At 30.1% G+C, this 21146-nt stretch overlaps 1 protein-coding gene across 2 annotated transcripts in view; it reads right to left on the bottom strand.

The window, feature by feature from the left end:
* Nucleotides 1-907: 907 nt before the first annotated feature.
* LOC142325541 (ADP-ribosylhydrolase ARH3-like) overlaps nt 908-21146 on the bottom strand; it is a 51362-nt gene continuing 31123 nt past the window's right edge. The window contains exons 3-7 of one of the 2 annotated variants that reach the window (XM_075367417.1): nt 20222-20498; nt 18806-18918; nt 10752-10968; nt 4708-4863; nt 908-1636 (exon numbers count right to left, since the gene is read on the bottom strand). In XM_075367417.1, the coding sequence (XP_075223532.1) occupies nt 1562-1636; nt 4708-4863; nt 10752-10968; nt 18806-18918; nt 20222-20498 (838 nt within the window). In that variant the 3' untranslated portion in view covers nt 908-1561. Of the gene's footprint in view, nt 1637-4707; nt 4864-7955; nt 8018-10751; nt 10969-18805; nt 18919-20221; nt 20499-21146 lie in introns of those variants that run through there. The other variant, XM_075367418.1, reaches the window with a different exon arrangement.

Here is a 21146-nt window from a genome sequence, read left to right as displayed (position 1 = left end):
AGATGCCTATCTTGGAGACACCGCACAACACTGTTGCTTTTGAGCTGTGGAGAGGTTTTTGGTGTAGTTCATATGGGTACTACAACACCCAGTACCGATAGTTCTGTACATTAACATAGCCATCCAGATGGAAATGGGCTTCATTACTCATCATTATAAGGGCGTTTGCACCTTCTGTAAGAATAGCTTTCATTATGCCACAAAAATTCTTTGCATTGTACAAAATCCCCTTCAGTTAGCTGCTGGACTATCATTATTTTGTATGGGTGAAATTTGAGATCACCATATAAGATGCGATGAAGCAAACAATGTGACATATCCAGTGCTACAGCCTGTTGCCTAGTGGATTGTTTTGGACTAGCAAGAACTGCCGCCCTTCTCACTCTGTCTACATTTTCCGGAGTTTGGACTGAATGGAGAAGGCCAGGTGGTTTTTTCTTCATCACAGATCCAGTACTTACTTCTAAACGCCTCAACCTATCAAAGTATGGTGTTTCAATCTGGAACTGGACCTTGACATTCAACCTTAAAATTTTGAAGGAAAAGACACTGAACCATGACCACAGAATCATTGTTTCTAAAAAAAAACTGCTCAACAGCAAACACACAATGTTCTACACTCCATAGCGAATGAAAGTGTGTAGTCTGAGCAGTCTGTCAGAGATTGCCGAAGTCAATAAATCCGCTCACCGCCAAGTACTATTTATATATATATATAGATAGTTGTAAAGATTTGATATTTCATCAATGTGAAGTCCCTCGAACTCCTTTCTAAAATGAAAACTGATAATGTGGAGCAGTTTAAAATGAAAAAAGCGATTTTTTTTCTAATCAATTTCATGAAAATTGACCACAGGTGCTAAAAATAAATAAATTAAAATAAAAGTACTAAAAAAGATAATAGAGATAGTGTTAAAAGAATAAAATTTAATAAAAATGATACAACCATTTTTTAGAAATTTTGATTTAAAATTTTACAGAATAGTGATTGCACACATCAGAGTAGTACTAGCTTTTGCATTTGGCTGGTCTGATTTGTAACCATATTTTATTCAATAATCATACTGATATTCCAACAATCATTAATTTTTCTTTGCAATTTCCTTAGTCTACATCAAACAACTGGATTATTAAGAAAAATGATCTCAGATTATTTTGTTTAAAATTAATGAATCATTTTCATTCAGTAAAATTATTCTTGATATTTAATTTTTAATCCATCCATAATTTCTTAAATCATTAGTCTTCTTTTTCTAGGTTATAAATGTTCTATTCTTTTCAATATAAACTATTTTTTTTCAGTTAATTCCAACAATTTTAATAAAATTGAAATAAATTCTTCATTTAATTATTCATTTACTAGTTTTTTTTTAATATACTTTATTAGGTTCTAATAAGCTGTTATAAAAATAATGAATATTACATCTATTTTTTGCTTTCTTTTATTTTCAAAATTACAAATATTTTGCATCATTTGTACTCTCATCACCTAATATGAATCCTTATTTGACACAGAAAAATTGTCAAGTTTTCATTTGCTAACATTTTTATTCTTCTTTTATTAATTTTCATTTGACAGTTCTTCTTTTAACTTTTTCCCATCTAATGAATGCATTTTTCCAGAGAAAATAAAGACCTGAAAATTAATCCAACAGTTAATTTGTAATTACTCCACTTCTAGAGGTTTCTGAGACTATTACTAATGTATATCATTACAACAGTGCATTTATAAATATAATCTTGTAAAAAAGATTCAAACTGTACCTCTTCTTTCAAATTCCTTTTATTTACCAACATAATCTAAAAATAGGGTTAAATATGGAAACACCAATACACTCTGCTTTCATTGATCATATTCACTATAATGAAAATGTTCCAAAGATTTCATATACACTAGCTCATACTGAAAATGTGTTTTATTTTTAATTAATTATTAATCATGGTTTAATATATTTATCGATGAGCTAGTTTCAATTAATCAGAGGTAATACCCGACTTATCACTTCCTTCCTGATGCAGTTACTATTCTTTAACTTTACAAACATTATCATTTTATCCTTCCTCTCAGATTCATCCCTCTCTCCTACATCTTTTTCAATCGCCATATAAACATCCATTCTTCCACCCCCTTGACTTATCAAGGTCAAGGGAATGGGTTTGGTCTTAACCAAACTACCACAGAAGACTTTTCCCAATTCTTTCTCAAACTATTCATTCCTAATCAACACATAATTAGCATGTTCCGTACATTGTCCACCTTACTTTACTATATAAACATATAGATAAAATATTTCAATCATTACTGCTATCGCATATTTTTCTACTTTTAGTCATTAATTTTTCTTTGACATGATCATATTTTACCCGACTGTGAAAGTTTTTTGTAACATGATCATATTCAAAGAATAATCTAGTAAACACATCTAATTTTGCTCTGAACTTTCAACTAGATTATTCAAAACAACCATGATCTTCCTACTGATGTCTTTCATACATGACATATCCAATATTTTTCTATTAATCCTTTCTCATCCATTCTTACACATCAAAAGCAATGAAACCTTTCTTTTACCTGCTCCCTAAAAATTCTGTATTCAGTCTTCCAATATTTTTTTATTTTCTAATTCAACCAGTCATCTAATAAAAAATCATACTTCTTAGAAATTTTATTTCAACACTTACATTATATTATGCATTTATTTATTCCCATCATCCTGATAAAAATCTCAAGCCATTTATTAATATTTGGAATCATAAATTTCATGTCAATTATATAGTAATATTTGTGTGATAGGGGTACTTGACTGGAATGAGGAGACAGATTTTTTTAAGCACATGACCAAATGATTGAGAAAAGATCTAAGGGAAAATAATGAATAGCAGCTAAGAATGAAGTAAAAGTTAAGAGAATGAAGCACATGAAAGATGCAGAAAAGAATTGACTGAAAGAAGAGGATAGAAAAAAGGAGTTCTTTAGGCCTCAACATCAAATAAATAAGACATTTGTATAATATGTACAAAATTAGTATATAGAAATGATCTCTACCAATGATGTTATCTAAATTTTACAACTGCAACTTTCAGTGTTTGATTTTGCTCAGGGCTAATCATTCCCAATATGATTTTTATATTATTTTAGATACTTGGTTAGTATAAGAGGCAAGTTAGGATGTAAGGATTTAAGACACATATTTGGCTAGGATTGGTAAGTTCTATCCTTGAACTTGACTTTCAAAACACAGGAACTTTTTTTCCATATGGTTAAATGGTTACACTGAAAACATAAACATGAATCAAAGCATAATCACTCACCGTATGAATCTTGTTAACATGCAAAATAATTGGCATTAACATACCTGGATAGAGAATGCTATTGTGTAGTTTCTTGTTGATAAATTCTAAGGGACCAAGCGTATTATGTGACAACATATTCGATACATGAAATGGACTATATATATTGCACATTTGTGGTAAATGGGATGTTAACACAAACATCATTGCTCATAAATGCATAATTTAAATGGTCCAAAAAAATATAATATTAAAATTAACACAGAACATAACATTAAATTAGTTACTTTGGATTATGAACATTCAGCCACTACTTAAGCTCATACAAAAAGCACAGCCCATATTTTTCTGAGGCTAGTGATTAATTCATTACATAAGGTTGATATTTATGCATGGGAATGTGGATGAAAATTTTGTAGCATACAAAAAATACTATGCCTGACTGGAATTTGAACCTAGGATAATTTTGATAGAAGGCTGAGACACTATCATCTAGTCTGAAATAGTGCAGAGATAGAGTGTGGACAGACAATTTCTTTGTGTGATAGAGTTACAGTATGTGAAAGATTCAAATATGCTGGGATGGTTTTAAGTCTCATCTTATAACTGTCACCATGTGATACCATACTCTTTAAAAGTTAATGAAAAAGACAAAGTTCAACCTTGAACGCAACAATTGCCATTAATTGGAGATATTTCATTATCTCCAGAAATAAAATAAAGTAACATTTCATAAAGACCATTCCAAACAGAACCTAGAAAGAAGTTCCAGTATTTTGAAAGTTTTTTATATTTAATAATTGCAATATTTAATTTTGATCTGGTTAATTCTTAACTTTTTAATGGCTGTTAACTTACTTATATTAGTAAGAATTCACTGGAAGAGACATTAATTCCATGCTGCTAACAAATCAGAGAAGGAGGCAATGGGAAAGAAACCACTAACTAATTATAAACGGAGTGGTACTTGTAAAGTGGGTGTAAGATACGTAATCCTACAGTAATTAATACATCTTATCAAACTAGTTAATAAAAAAATATTTAAAAATAATTTAATTACAAATACTAATATAAGTTATCAATGTGACTAAAACTTTAGTAATAGTTAAATAAAGAAAAAATATTATATTTTTTAAATTTATTTTACAATAAACTTTACTGAAGAATAAAAGAATGAGTAATCTTTAAAAATAATAAATAATGTCACTTTGAAAAGAATCTACATAATTAAACAAAAATATTACATAATCAACATTCCTATGCAACAATCCAGAACTCAGATATTTAACTGCTACTAAAAAATTCACTAAAATAATCAAAATACTGTACAAATTAAAATGAATAATTTATTTCTAAAAACAAAATTACAACATATTATTTAACTAATTTATAAATTTTATCTGCGAAGTCAATTACTTTGTCCAATGCCTCACAATGTTTTTGAATATTTTGATTAATAACATCGTAACCATAATATGATCCAGCCAGTGCTCCTGCCATACTAGCTATAGTATCTGTATCTCCTCCTAGAGAAATAGCATATTGTAGTGTTCGTCGAAAGGCACTATCAGTCTGTTAAAGAAAAATAAAACAAAAACAAGAAAGATTACATCTTTAACAAAAAAAATAATCAATTTTTCATTTTTATGAGATGAAACTAAAAAAAAGCGCTGGCAAAGAGTTGCATAAATTACTGGCTTCACCATCAATATTATACAACTTTGGCTGCAGAGGGCTTCACGTTCAACAGATTATTATTAAGAAGGAAACTTAACTTGAACATAAATTTTTTAAGTAAAATGTTATTTTAAAAGTATTATTTTCATCTTCAAGTAAGATTTTGATACGGACTAATGGTGAATGTACCTCCCCCACCCCTTTGATCAATGGTAACCAAAATTAAATGGCATCAAAGAACCATATTAAAAATTCATTGCATAAAATTTCATAAAAATCAATCCAGTTTAAAGTATCAAAAAAACAATAACTGAAGAAAAAAATACCTATTTTCCCCCACCCCTAAATAATATTTCTTAAATAAATAAACAAAGTGTGATAATAATGTAACAGAATCATTTCATTAATACAAAAATCCGACTTTGAGTCCAGAAACAAGAAAAAATAAAAACGGGTTTTTGTCCTCACTCCTTTATGGGGGAGTTTGAATAAGATCAAGCACCATTACAAAATATCTTAGTTACCCAAGGAGCATGAAGTTATGCGTAAAACTTTACCCTCCGGGTAAAATAATAATAAAGATACGGAACCCATAAGGTCTGTAAATCCCTGCCACCTTGACAGATTGTGTCCAAAATTAAATGGCATCAATGCTCCATATGCAGAAATGATTGTACCAAAATTCATGTAAATTGATCCATTAAGGAAATCCATAGAAAATTCACTTGTCTGAAGATATCAGGAAAAAACAGGTCAACGTACATCTTTCTGGAACTTTTCACATCTAAAATTGTGTTTTTAAATTCAGGGGATCATGATAATCAAGCACTACAAAAAACCTAGAGACAAGCAACATTTGATTTAAATTGCGTACTTTTCCTTACAGAAAAGAAAAACTGATTTTCGTAAGTACATGATTATACTACGGCAACACATGCTGAATTCAAGCTTTTATTTAGAAATACATGCTTTTAACAAAAAATATTTAGAAAAATGATCAATTATGTAAATGGGAAGAGACCAAGAGATACACCTAAGGAAATGGTGTTTGATAAAGTTAAGTGGATATTATAAACAGTGATGTAATGGTAGAAAAAGGATAACAAAAAGGATAAATGGTTGGTGGGATAAAACAAGATGGCTGGCTATGAACTATTATCTTATCCAGGATACAGGATATAGATATTTTTATGAGTTTTAAATGGCACTAACTTCTATGGTTATTAGCCATGTGACCTTAGGTGAGTAATTTTAGTGATCTACACAAACAGGTTAATAAAATTGGCTTTGATCATGTCATTTCATTCCTATCATACTTTAATTTGAGATGCAATACTTCCTTGATCATATGATACTGATAGCTGAATTATATGCTTTAATGAAGTACATCATCAATGGAAAAATGATGAAATGTTATAAATTTTAATCACACAAACGTGACTAAAAAATAGGTTAACTAAAGGAGTACAAAACTGAGGATAACAAAAAGTAAAACTTAAAACATGAATATAAACTACCCAAACAAAAAATATTATACAGTACACAGATACACCTCTTCTGTAATTATAGAAAAATAATATGTATTAATTGTCCTTAAATATGAACATTTTGAATATACTTTTAAAAGTTATTTCAAATAGTTTAATTTTCAACTAACACATTTGTACCTTAGTACCAGGTTAATATAATGTGGTTAATCCTTTTATCTCCACTTAGGATCTGACCTAACAATTGAAAATTATTATACTTTTATAAAATTCTGGGACTGGATAAGGTTCTACTTTCAATTCTGTACCTATTTAAAGGAGAGACATTTTTTTGCATTGACTAGTAAAATGGTGTTCTCATCATCAGAAAAAATTCCCGATCTCCTGATAAGAGTGTGGATGAGAAAAGTGCTTACTGTTAGGAAAGGGCCCATGAATATACTCTTGTTTTTTCATGCCATGTTTCTCCTCAGTAGTTTTCTTTCTCAACATCTATCCCTTTTCCCTGATTTTTAATTCTTTTTCCCTACTTTGGGTTCTGTGGATGAAGAATGGATCCAGTTAGGTCATGCTAATGATCTAACTGGATCAAGAATCTAGAATCTTTGGGTTGGTTCACAGTTCCCACCACCAGATTGGACCAAGGCTCTACAGATCCTGGCAACTGTGAACCAACCCAAAGATTCTGTTTCCAATTCATTAGCATCCTGACCCCCACAGAACAAGACACCCTCCATGTGACAGTTTTGGTCACCACACCACCCTCTCCGTATCTAGCCCTTATGGGTTTTACCAGAGGTCATCTTCAGTACCTTGGCAATGACATCTCAAGCCTCAGCCAGAATGCCACCAATGCAAATGCCACAAGCGACATACACATCGGTGTCATACTAACTAATATAAACTCCAAACAAAACACATTTAGCCAATTCAGTAACAGTGCAATAGGTCTGACGTCTAATCCCCCTAAACTATAATACAATACATTAATCTCAGAGGGTAATCACAACATAAATTCTTGTAGCCATAAATTCAATTTTTTAAGATCTTGTTGAAACAAAAAATTAAAACACATCAACAGGTAAATTAGAACAAACAATAATTAAGAATTCTTTTTCTTTTTTTTTTTGGTTGTTGAAATTAGGGAGTGATTAAATAGAATTGTTTCCATTTAGCTGGTATCTAAAGTAGATTAAATTAATAAAAAAAAATCAAAGAAAGAAAAATTATCAAAAATTTCTAAATGTACAATATCTTATGATCACTACACTTTCCTCCTTAAGAGAATTTAACTTAACAAATCAATAGTTATTATATAACACTAAAATAACCTCATAACTAGACACTGTTGTTTCTGTGTAAATTAAGAAGTTCGTATACAAACAAGGCATATAACTTTAATTTGTTCTTCTAACACAAACAATATAATTAATTAGGGCATAAAATTTTACTTTTTTCTTTTAACACAAACAATATAAAAAAAATGTAATCAAGACTTACAATGTAAAACTTAACAAGGACAGTACTGATTTTCATTTTGAGGTTAATTCAATTATTTGAGACTGAAATAAAGAAAATAGGCAAACGTTAACAAAATCACATGGGGAAAGAAAGGTGAGTTATACAGTGTATGACTTTATGAGGACTATTTTTTAAGTAAGGTTTAATTGACTATGTAAATTTTGTGCGGCTGCTGAAATGTGCATGTGCCCCAGTATCCTGGCATGCCTTGCATAAATGCAGACGCCATTTATAGTATCATAGCATCACTGTGTACGGTTTATATTGTGAAGTTGAGATGTTTCAAATAATTGAGTGGTCTGCCGATAGTGAGATACGATCTGTGATTCAATTTTTGACGGTAAGGAAACTTGTCAGCAGTGAACATTCATCACCAGATATGCGAGGCCTAATTCAATGACTGACAGCAAAGTGTGTAAATAAGTAAGACTATTCGAGGACAAGCGAGACAATGTCCATGATGAACAGCGATCAGGCCGACCATCTATTATCACAGACAATTTGGTTCGTGAATCAACTTCACGAACCAAATTCACGAATTTCCATTTTGTCACCGACATTCCTGCAACTTTCAAGATCAGTGCTATATGAGAACAAAATCTCACACAAAATCATTTTTGAAGTCTTATAGTTCAAAAAACTTTGCTTGCAAAGAGTTCTCAGACTACTTTCTGAAGAACATAAAAAAAAGGTGAGTAGTACTTTAACATTTTTGACCAGATACAGTGGGGAAGGAGATGAACTTTCTAACAACACTGCTGCAGCGGATAAGACATGGGTTTTTCACATCACTCCAGTATCAAAGTAGCAGTCAATGGAATGGCAACACACAATATCTTCATTCAAAGTGAAAGCCAGACAATGTCAACACACAAAATTACGGCAACTTTGTTTTTTGATAGAGATGGTGTCCTGTTAATTGATTTTATACTCAAAGAGAAAACAATAAACTCAGCTGTGCACTGCAAAACCTTGACTTTGGCATGCCATACAGAATAAGCGTATTGTCATCTGGAGTTTTGTTGTTGCATAACATTACACAACCTCATTCTGCTGCTTAAACTCAGGAGTTAACCAGATCTTTTGGATGGGAGCAAATGGACCATCTACTGTAGTACAGCCCCGACCTTGCACCAAGTGATTACCAACTGTAGGAGTTTCTTGGCAGTCAGTGGTTTGACACCGATGAAGAAGAGAAAACAAAAGTTGAAGACTGGTTGTATTCAGAGGCAGCTGATCTCTATGACATGGACATAAACAATTTAGTAAAATGCTGTGGTAAATGATTAAACAAGCTAGCTATGTAGAACAGTAACATAAAGTGTACAGTGAAATAAAAAAGGTTTATGACAATATCTTTACCAGTTTTGTTTGTATTAAAAAACAGTTCTTACTTAAAAAGTAGCCCTCATATAATAGAATAGTTTATTTAAAGCAACAATTATGTGAACATAGGACAAATCCATAAATTATTCTCATACTAATCAATTCATTTAAAGTGGATACTATAATTGTAAATACCATAAATTCCAATGTATAAGTATAACCAATGTATAAAAGAATAACTAAAAATCATCATGGGGCAACTTATATACCAGAACTTAAGTTAATATTCTACTACGGGTTTTTCTCCAGTAAATTATCATGAATAATTTTGCAATATGTTTTAATATATAACTAATTATAAATTCATTAATGCCTCTCTATCTATAACTTAGATTAATTAAGTAATATGTTTATTAAAACTTTTATGAGAATTTAGTATAATCTCTTCCCCTTTTCAGTATATAACGATCAGCAAATAATCAGCCAATTGGTTTTATTGTATCCCTTATCCTATAAATTTCTCTAATTCACATAAGTGTTTTGTTTTATTAAAGAAATACTTAAAATGGCATTTTTCAACCAATCACAAACAACCCAATTAACTTTATACTTTGCTTCATTTAATTTTGTTTAAATTATATATTTTTTTTAAATCTGGAAATTTTAACTTAAACTAAGAATATTATTTATTTTATGTGATTTCTAACATTCATAGTTTATAATGTTGGATATAGTAGAAAAGATATTAATAGGTATAAAATATATTTTTGAAAAAAAATATTATTAGTTTACAAATATTGACTCTGTTGATTGCACAGTCTGGATGCACAATTTACACCTTTGCAGAAGATTTAACATCTGTCTGCTTTTAACTTAAATCTAAAAAGTAAATAAGTATATTTTTCATTATAATACCAGTAAATTACACTCAAAACTATTTTAAATGAAGTTTAACATAGGCTTAACATTTAGAACTGTCATAATCTATTAATTATTAAGTTTTATTGAATATAACAAAACACTTTTAGAAAATATTTCCTTATACAGATTTAGCAAAGGAAAATGTCCAAGTTCAGGTTCTAATCATGGTCGTTATCTCAGCTAGCATCTTGTTAAATCACTGATAGTAAATGCAAATTTGAGATCATAATAAAATTATATTTAAAAAAAAAATACTCTCTTGTAACCATACTGACACACATGTTGCTCATCAAAGGATTACAAAGCTTATGTTAAACCACTTTATAATTTTAAAATGTTCCTACACTTGATTAAACAGGTAGATCAAGGTTGACATTGCAACTAGATATTTTATTTCATCTCTAAAAATAAATAATTATGTTATAAAAAGAATATTTCAAAGTTAGTTTAAATAAAATAAAATAATGCAATATTTAAATTTATTAATGCCTAAGCAAAATTAAAGAAAAAGACTTCAAAATTAAATACCTCAATACCAGGGATTTCCTTTTGAGCTCTAAGAAAACAATATATTGCTGTAGGTACAGAGTGTAATGCTGTTACACTAGTACCTAAAACTTTATTTACTTCTTCATCAGGTATTTGTAAACCTTTTTCTTCTCTTTTTAATAAATCCTCCATTGCTTCTAATTTTGAATGATAAGGCATTTTTATATCTCCACATTCTTCATAATCATAATCACCACTAAAACAATAAAGTGAATCATTTTCAATAATTTAAATCAATTTCTTATTACGTAAAATAACTAGAAAACCTAACTTTATAAAAAAAAAAGTTAATTTAACATCCAAAATTGCTATAATTGAAACCTTTTTCAATTCCAAAAAATAATTCTTTTTTATAAAATTAAATATTAATAAATTAACTAAACTAATCTACATCAAATCAAACTGTTTAAAAATGTTTATGCTATTTCACAATTTTTCCTAATTTTTTAAAATTAATTGTTCAAGGTTATTAAAAAAAATCTTACTTTCTTAAATTAAGTTATAATATTTTGGCATTATGAAGATTTTTCTCAAAATTTGTATTTCTTTATTAACATAATAAAGTTAATTTACAAAAAACTTGTGTAAAGATCTTGTTCAACTGTTTAATAGATTTAGACTATTTTTTTGGCCTTTGCAATAATTTTCTTGGAAACTACTAGAGATACAGTTCTGTGGCCTGCATGCAATTTTTTCAGGTAGAAGTACATAAAACTATATAATTCACTCATTACTTTAAGTCCTAAGAATTCCAGAATAGGTTTATTTTATTTAAATCTATTGGTTTAGATAGCCATTAAAAATCAGGGCAAAATATGTCTTTATATTAATGTACCAAATCAGTTCCTAATGTATTGCTGTACAATTTTTAATCATCCACACATACACACATGCGCGCGCGCACACACACACACACACACAATTTAGATTAATATCTATTTTCTTAATTTTACTAATAGTTATTTTTAAATCGGTAAAATAAATCAATTGTAATAATTCCTACACAGTTTATTCCACAAATTCAACTCATACTGGATTATTTTCAACTTCATCCTCTTCCCTGTTTTTATTATTTTACTGGACTTGTTCTTCACATTACTCACCAAAGATTCCACTACACTTCAGTTTTGATTATTCTTTGATAACACTTATTATATGAATCCATTTTCCTTGCCACTCTTATGTTCTAGTGTTGGAAATTTTCTTTTTGCAAGATGTTAGTCATCAAGATAACAAGATATGTTATGTGATACTGTTCTGGTTTTCAATGAATCAAAATAACTATGATGCATTTGATCTTGAATTATGCAATATCAGATGAATAATGTTTTAAGGTGAAGCCCCACAATTTAAAGTGAAGAAAAAGAAATAATCACTGGGAGCAAAGTCAGGGCTATGGGGTAGATGATTGAAGATTTTTTTTTACAAAAGTTTTCATATTGCTTCTGTCTGATTTGCTATTCTAAAATTTTTAATGTTTCTTATTATATATCAGCATTCACAGCAGTTCCACATTTACTTAATTTGACAAGCAAGATACCCTTTTAATCCCAAGAGAACAGTAGCCATAAGCTTCTTTACTGAATATTCTTGTTTGAATTTCTTCAGTCTAGGAGATGAATGCCACCATTGCATCGGCTGCTGCTTTGTCTCTATATTCAAATTAAGAAATCTAGATTTCATCCCCAGTAACAATGCGGTCACCCATCACTTACCAGTGAGTGACCTATATGGTCCTCCAGTCATCACCTTCATTTTTGTAACACTGCAAAAAAATTCACACGTTGCAGCAAGACACTTTTCCGTGTGGGATGGTTAACATTTTTGGTACCCATTTGTCACACAATTTTTCAGTCAAAACCTCATTAAATCAAAGATCGTGAATTATCAGACAACTGTGACATGGTGAAGCATTGGCTTTCTCAAATTTTTTCAACAACTTTTTCAATTCAATTATACGATATCACCAACAACCATCTCCTATATTCATCATAAAATTTTTTCACCCTTCTTAAAATAAATGGCACCTATGTAAAACTTTAGCATCACTCATAACATTCGGTCCATAAAAGTACAAATTTGCCTGTGATTTTCAGCTCCAACAATTGTTTTTTGCCATCAAAAACTGGATTACTCCTCATACTTTATGCTTGACAGGATCACGAATTGTAGCATTTATTATAAATGAATGAATATAAAAAACTAACAATAAAATATCTAAACTATTGCTGCAGCAACTGACTATTAACTGAAATAACTGAACTAAACAAAGCCTACTTACATCTTGTATGCAGGTGGTAAATTCATACTTATTTTAACACACCTCATATTTCTCCTTAATTTTTGAATATTAGCTACAAAAGAATTAAATTCAATAATTATATTAGCACCATTCAAAAATTTCCCATCATATGTTTCCTAAATCATGTAATCACACTCTTAACTACTTCTTTACTTAGGATAAAAAGCACCTTATCTTTACCCCAAAAACATTCTTTAATACAAACAAACCACTCCAAGCACAAAGTTTTACACATGTCCTGAATAAAAAACTTAATTTAATTTTTTTTTTTGGTTTTAGACATGTTATCTCCATCCCTTTTGGTTCTTAGTCACTCTTTTAAGCTCGTTTATTTATTACCTTATGTTATCAGTTACTCCAGTTTCTATCTTATAATTTTTGTACCCTACACATTTTTTCAATTTATATATAAACAACTCTTGGATGTAATAATAAATAGTCGTCCACCAACCAAGTTTTTTGTCTACATGAATCTGCCACAAATTGTTCACTTCAATTTTTCTTAAGACTTCTTCATATTACTTTATCAGGCTGTCTAATTTCAAACATTCACCTGCAATACATTTTTAAAAACCCTCTATTCTTTTCTTTCTTGTTTTTTTTAATTGTATATAAGGATTCTAGAAGCCAAGAGGTACAAGTGACATTTTTATCATTTTGAAGTTAAGAGAAGAAATAGATAGGCAAGGGTCACAGAAATTGTGGTGGCCAAGGAATATAAGTAAATATCTACTAGGTGCTGAGATCTGGTGAAAGAAATAACTACTTCAAAAAGCAGCTGAGTTATGTAGGAGCTAAGGGGTGCAAGTGGTACTTGTAACCATTGGCTTCCAGATAAACAGCCTACTGTTGTATTGTGTATTGTTGCATCATACTGTAACTAAACTGTACTTATTTGAGGTATATTGCCATTCTTTATCATTTTATTTATTATTAGTCATCTCTAAATACTGTTTTTGAAGCTGAAAATACATATATTACTGTCACTCAGGGCATACAACATCGTGTGGCTTTGGTACTGATGTAGACTCAAAACATAAACTCTCTTTACAAGGTAAGTCTAACTTTTTAATTTTACTTAAAGATTTATTTTATATAGAACAATTTACTTAATCTGTAAAAGTAAAAGAAAACCGCAAGAGTTTTTAAATTAGTCTAAATAATGCAAGCTATTGCACTAGCTGTAATAATCAAAAATCTTTTTTAAATACAAGTTGCTACAAAAGCGTCTTCTTTTTCAGATGACACGGACAATGAGCCCAACTACAACCATGACAATGATGGTTCTTCTGATAGTTAATGCCTTTTTCACTTAATTTAGTTTTAGTTTAATTTTATTATCATTAAAATGGGTTCGTTATAAAAGATGAGTGATCAAACTCTGATCAAATTTTATAGGTTATTTTCAACAAGTTTGGTGCTTCATTTATAAAGTCTGCACTATTGGATAGCTTTGTGCAAAGTCTAATGTTCACATAAGTATTAAATAAAGAATATTTGGTAAAAAATTGATAGGGCTATTAAATTACTTTTGTATACAAAGTTTGTCTGTTCTTAGATTCAAGTGAGGAACTTATGACTACTCAAAAACAATTAACAATTACATGGAAAAAAACAGTATAAACATGCAGGAAAAATGTGAACGAATAGGTTAAAGGATTGGGCAAGACAGAGAGAAAAGAAAGCCCAAAATTATGGTAAAGAATACATTCATAGAAGAGGAAAAATACATGAAGGGAAAACTGTCAAATAGTACAATCATAAATGCAGGTATAAGTGTAATCAAAATGTATCTGAAGAGGAAAGAAAAAACTGTTTGATGCATACTGTAAACTAGGTGAGTAGAATTTTCAAACCTCTTTTTCAAGTTCCTCAGTAACTTTGAGTGATACAAAAAGACTTAACAAAGGGGCTATTTATAATACAATTACAAGGACATAGGGTTTGCAAAAGTTTTTTATGTTGCACTTGATTTTAGCGATAAAAGATGTTGTTAAAGTAAAGTTGTTACTAAAAACTCCAAAACTGACACCTTAAGGAACTGTCCTTATATGGACCAAAGAGGTAACAAAGCAAAACAAAATCAAAACAAAATATGGACCTTCAAACAAAATCCCAAACGAGAACGTAACATAATAAATCACATCAAATCCATACCAAAGTATATAAGCTTCTACTTAAGAGTTAAATCGCCTAATGTTGATAATTGTCTCTTAATTTATCACTTTCAAAATTGTATATGTATGTAGAATATTGTGCTGAAAAACATGTTGCAACAGAAAAAAGTTTCTATAACCTCATATTTAAAATATAATTTATTTCTCTTTTAAGAAGGCACTTACTAACATATGCAACAATGATACTTTTCAATCCTCAATAGAACATGGTAATGAAGAATCCTCAAGGAAAGCAAAAATTGAAAAAGAGGTCCATTTTTACAAAGCTGAAGCTGCAAGATACAAAAAAAAAAGATGTAGAAGCTAAACAAAACCCGACTAATGTTGTTTGTCTTTACTTTCAGAAAACCATTCCACATCATCATTAACCAGTAAAATGGCTTAGTACTACCACTAGCTCTGGACTTAAAACCTTTGTACTCATAATCTGGTCAATGACCAAGCCAACATGTTCACATGGCATGAAGGTCAGGGGATCAAGAGGTTGTCAAAACATTGCATCTTGCCTCCTGAAATTTGTACATAGTTTTCCCTGTACAGTGAAGCATATCACTGTTTACAGCAACAACTGTACAGGGCAAAATAAGTCTGTACATTGTTAAACTTTGGCATTATATAACCTTGAACACTCACACTGAAACTGTGGACCACAAGTTTTTTGTTGCTGGTCACTCCTACATGGAATGGAACTAAGATTTCAGATTAATAGAGAAGACAAAGAAGAAAAACACAGATATTTCTGTATCTAGTCAGTGAGAGTTTGTTCGCCTGATTGCAGTAACCACAATTTTCAAGGCTTCTTCCTTGATCCCCATCTTTTGGAAAAACTTTCGTCAGTCCAAAAAATGAAGGACATAAATAAATTTTTCAATTTACTTCTGCTATAGCCGAAGTCACCTTACTGTGCTGCCTGAGCTTTGTGTACTGAGCTTTGTCAATGTTGCACATTGGAAGATCTTATCAACCAGCAGACTGATAAATTATGTACATACATACAAAAATGAAATAAAATATGATGCATCCATAAATGCACAAGTGAAATATATATTTACAACATTTAAGAAACTCAAAACAGTGGTACACATGTATTTATCAGAATATTCGAGGCTGGTCCAAAAAGTAATGAAACTGATTTTTACAAAGAAATTTAAAGCATGCAAAGTGGTAGTCCTGCATGCATGCAAGTTCTTAAATATCTTATTTTCTTCTCATGTCAATTTAAAGTTGACTGTTGTAGTCGGTGATTATTCATATAAACTTTGTTGGATAGTCACCTAACAAAAATATAGATTGATATTTTTTCCATCGTCGCTCAGTTTTGTGTCCATTTAAAAAAAGAAATCCCCTTCCAAAACATTCAAAATGTTGAAAGAAGCTTTCAATGAGTTTGTATGTCACAAGGAACATGTTTTCATTGGCATAATACATTTTTGGCTGGATAAGAGAGCATGGAAGACATAGAGAGACCAGGTCGACTGAGCTGTTGATTACGTGAGCATGTTATATTGAACACAACAACTATTCATCATTTGAGATTATCAAATTACAGTAATTTGATAATCAGCAGTTGGAAGAACTGCCACACAACACAAGGAGTGCACACAATATTCTGAGTGAGTGGATGCATATGAAATGCAATGCATATCTTTGGGTTGGATAGCTCTTAATAACTAATCAAATGGAGTGCCATATATTTGTTTTCAAAGAATTGTTGGCCTACAAACAAGAAGAAAGGAATATGCTTTTTGCATATTGTGGTAGCCGTTGATGAATCTTGGATGTTCCATTATGACCTTGAGATGAAAGAACAAAGCTTCTGATGGAAGTAAACTTCTTCAACACCTCTGAGAAAGGTAACAGCTGCACACAGTGCAGGTAATGTAATGAAGGATATTTTTGATCATGAAAGATTCATTTACCAACTTCAGATACCTACAGATGCCTGTGAATACTCTCTGGTACATCTATATGCTGAAGAAAATCTGATTTACTTCAGAAAAAATGCCCTGGAAAAAATAGAAGAACTTCCATAGTATCATGATAATGTGCACCCCATGTCACTCAGATAGCCTGCAAATTTTCTGAATGGAAAAAAAAATTAAAACCGTTTTCACTCACCTACAGCCTAGATCTAGGTCATGCAACTTCTAGTTGTTTCCAGCGGTGAAATAGGACCTCAAAGGGGAAAAATTTGAGATGAATCTAGAGGTTGTAAAAGCTGTGTAAACAAAATGCAAAGTGCTTTTGAAAAATGGCCTGGATTTCGTTTCTGAAAAGTATATCAAATGCTGGAAGGAGTCTGTTGTACTTAAGGAAAACTATTCTGAAAAGGAACATGTGAGCACAGATTCAGAATAAAGTTTTTTTTTTAAACTACAGTTGCTGTGTCATTAATTTTTGGACACCCTCGTATAAAAATAAAACATCAAAAATTTGTTTGATTACAGAACAAATTGTTTTGTGTTTTATTGTTCCTATATTAAATTATAGTTGTATAATCTAAATTAATTGAGTAATGCAAGTAAACTACTGTATAAAGTTAAGATGACTGTATACTTTACATTATATTTTACTGCAATGTGTTCAATAAAGTTTTTTGTACATTTAAAAAATCAATATTGTAAGATGGAATGGAATGCAAAGTTGGCAGGAGTCTATTACTCCCTACTTTATCGCAGAACCTGGACAGAGTCCCTTGCTGCTGGATCATTCTAATCGGGCTTGTTTTTTAAAAGGTTATTTTTAATCTCGGATCTAATTTTTCAATTTTTGTCTATTATTATTTTAGTGAATTTAAGACGGATTTAATTGCATTCCAATCCGTTGTTAAACCAGCGATATTGTAAGAGCAACCTATGATTGAAAAAAAACGTTATCTACATATATAATATATAAACAATAGACTACTTTTTATTTAAGTTATGATGAAGATGAACTGAATTCTCTACAGATCTGAGCACAACAAAAATACAAAACAAAACTACATTAAAGTTAAAATAAATAAAAATATGTGTGATAACTAATTATATTAGTACTTAAAAAGATTAAGCATCACTGTATAATTTTTTTTTTCTACAATTACATTTACACTAGTTTTACATATATATTAACTGTGATTGGTATTTATTGTGCTAGTGTTATTATCGAGTATTACTTAAAGCAATTTTTAATTTGACAAAATACTATTCTGCCTTCACTGCTGTTACCTGATATTAGAATAGTGTAGGTTTGCTGGCTAATATTATGTACCGTACAGAAAAACACATCTCCTTAGAACTGAATATTAAATTAGGAGCTCTCATCACATTGCCTAAGGTGAAACTTGCTGATGTAGTCTACGACTTCAGAAAAAGTGTGATCATTACAAGTTTCATTACTGGAAATGCAGTTGCATAAAAACTTAATCACAGTAAGCTATTTCTCATCTAACATATTAACCCCAATTATTTTCAAGTAACTGGAATTTTTTAATCATCAAAGGAACTGTAGTCTGTAACTTGAACTAACAATTCTTTATGTTTTCATACATCAGTGTTTAATATTTTAATACTTACTTTATGCAATTATTTTCAATAGCACTGATTCTTTCTTTCAAATCTGTTGTAAAAGATTTAACATCTAAAGGTTCTTTAGGATCTAAATGAAGGCACTGGTATAATGCAATACACTGGAAAAATAAAAAAAATAAAAAACAACCATAACAAAATAATGCATGAAGAGAAGGATAGTATTAACTAGAAATTTAGTATATAAATTTCTTTTTATTGAATACCCAATCAAACTACCTTATTAATTGCAAAATGCTACATAATATAAGAAATTAATAAAAAACCCATTAGTTAAAATATTAATCTATTAACATGCTTACATTTCCTACAGTTACAAAAAAAAAAGAAAACCCATTTTAACTACCTTAGTTCTCATGAAAAAAGTACAAAAACTAACAAATACCAAGGATTCTTGAATTCTCTAAAACAAATAATTATATATCACCTTACTACTTCTAAGTAAATGTATTTCTACTAAAAATAAATGATTGATTATAGCTATGTTTACAGAGAGGGCATTAATAAAATATTTCCTCAAAAACAGACTATTATCAGCAAAAAAATTTGGGAATTAATAATTTATACGGAGGATAATTTATACGGAGGAAGTATTCTTAAAAACTAAGCTAGCTTAGTAATTCTACATCAAAACTTTAACCAGTAAATAGGAAAATAATTTTATAGGGTTTCTAGACAAAGTAGAATATTAGTGGACAAGAAAGCATAGAACCATTGATGCTGTATTCATTTCAGCTTTATGTAAACAATCAATAACAAAAACCAGATAAAGAATAATCAACAGCAATGTGGTTTAAATTCTACTGGTTTCATTATAAGTAATAATTCCACTTCCATTTCAGATAAAGTTTATTGCAGCAAATGAAGTTGGATCCACATCAGTGCTTTAACATCTTCATTTCTGTGTTGTTGGTTCATCAATGCTTTCACTGTCAGAAAGCAGTGGGCATTTGCATTTCTGTAAAAATATACGCCTTTTATTAACATTCATTGTATTCAATTAGGATCTGATTGCATCTTTTATGAGATCTTGAGAATAATAAGGGTAGGAACATAGGATTGGTATTATTTCCTCCTAGTCAATAACACCTCAGTGACATTAAGGTTTGTTCACTTCACAACATTTTCACAATTCTTGAATGCAGCAAGATGGAGAAAAACCATACAGCAAACTCAACTATGTATGCTTAATTTTCTTTTACAAACTGGATAAATTCTTACAGTACACAATCTGCTTTTCCTGAAACATTTGTGTACTTAAGTATGTCATTACATACTTAAAGCATCTGTTATAAGTAATATTTGTAACAGTGGTTAAAATGAATATTTTGAAGACATACGAAAAGCTAAAAAAACACTACTTTGTAAATAAATATACATATACTGTCAATATTTTTCACAAACCTGTAAAAGTGCTCCATTTATACCAAGTATATTAGAATGTGTAATAAGCGTATTTTGTTTTGCCATGTCTAACATATTATTATAATTATTTAAACCAAATAGAGCAACTGGGGCAATCCTCATCGCACCTCCATTACCAAAGGAGCCTTGGCCATCAAACTGTTCTTCAGCAGGTCTTAATACATTATCTAACTTTGGATTACGTAATTTATGAAAAATACTGACAACACCCATTCCATAACCTCTTCGTGGATCTTTAAAATATTCCTTTGTAAACCTGCAGACATGACATTTGAGATAAGTAAATAAGTCAGCAATTGTACAATATGTAAAATAACCTTAAATAATAAAACTGTATGTAAATAATATGTTGCTTTTACCTAGCATTTCACTTAGTAAGACAGGAAAATAAACAGAAAAAATCTAACGATGGAATAGCTGAAAATTATTTAGGATAAATATATTGGATTAAAATAAGACAAAAAGAGCCCTTTTAAATAAAACATGTTCTTTTCAAAATAAGAAACTCGTTAAACTCGAGTCTTTTCAAAAGACTCGTTAAGTTTCAGCCTATGAAGTTGAGATGGCTGCCCAGAATGAATGTGAAAACTTATTTCAAAAGTTCAGTACATGAAACTATGTTGCATGAGAATAGTCATAAAGGAAAAAGTAGAAGAGAACTACGATGAATAGTTACGAAGAACACAGTTCCACGAGAAAACTAGAAGAAGCTGCCAAATATAGAATTTTTATATCTTGACAACTAATGAATACAGAAGTGGCTATATGTTACATTAAAACATCCAGCAACCAGAAATCATTAAGTAATTGGCAGAACATTTAAAGAGAATTTCAAAATTCATCAGCACTGAAACAATTATATAGTTTATATTAAACCATTAATTAATGGAAAAAACTGCACTTA

The sequence above is a fragment of the Lycorma delicatula genome, chromosome 5 (assembly GCF_047948215.1).
Source record: "Lycorma delicatula isolate Av1 chromosome 5, ASM4794821v1, whole genome shotgun sequence".
Lineage (NCBI taxonomy): Eukaryota > Metazoa > Arthropoda > Insecta > Hemiptera > Fulgoridae > Lycorma > Lycorma delicatula.
Note: the sequence above shows the minus strand (reverse complement) of the source record. Positions and strands in the feature narration are given on the sequence as shown.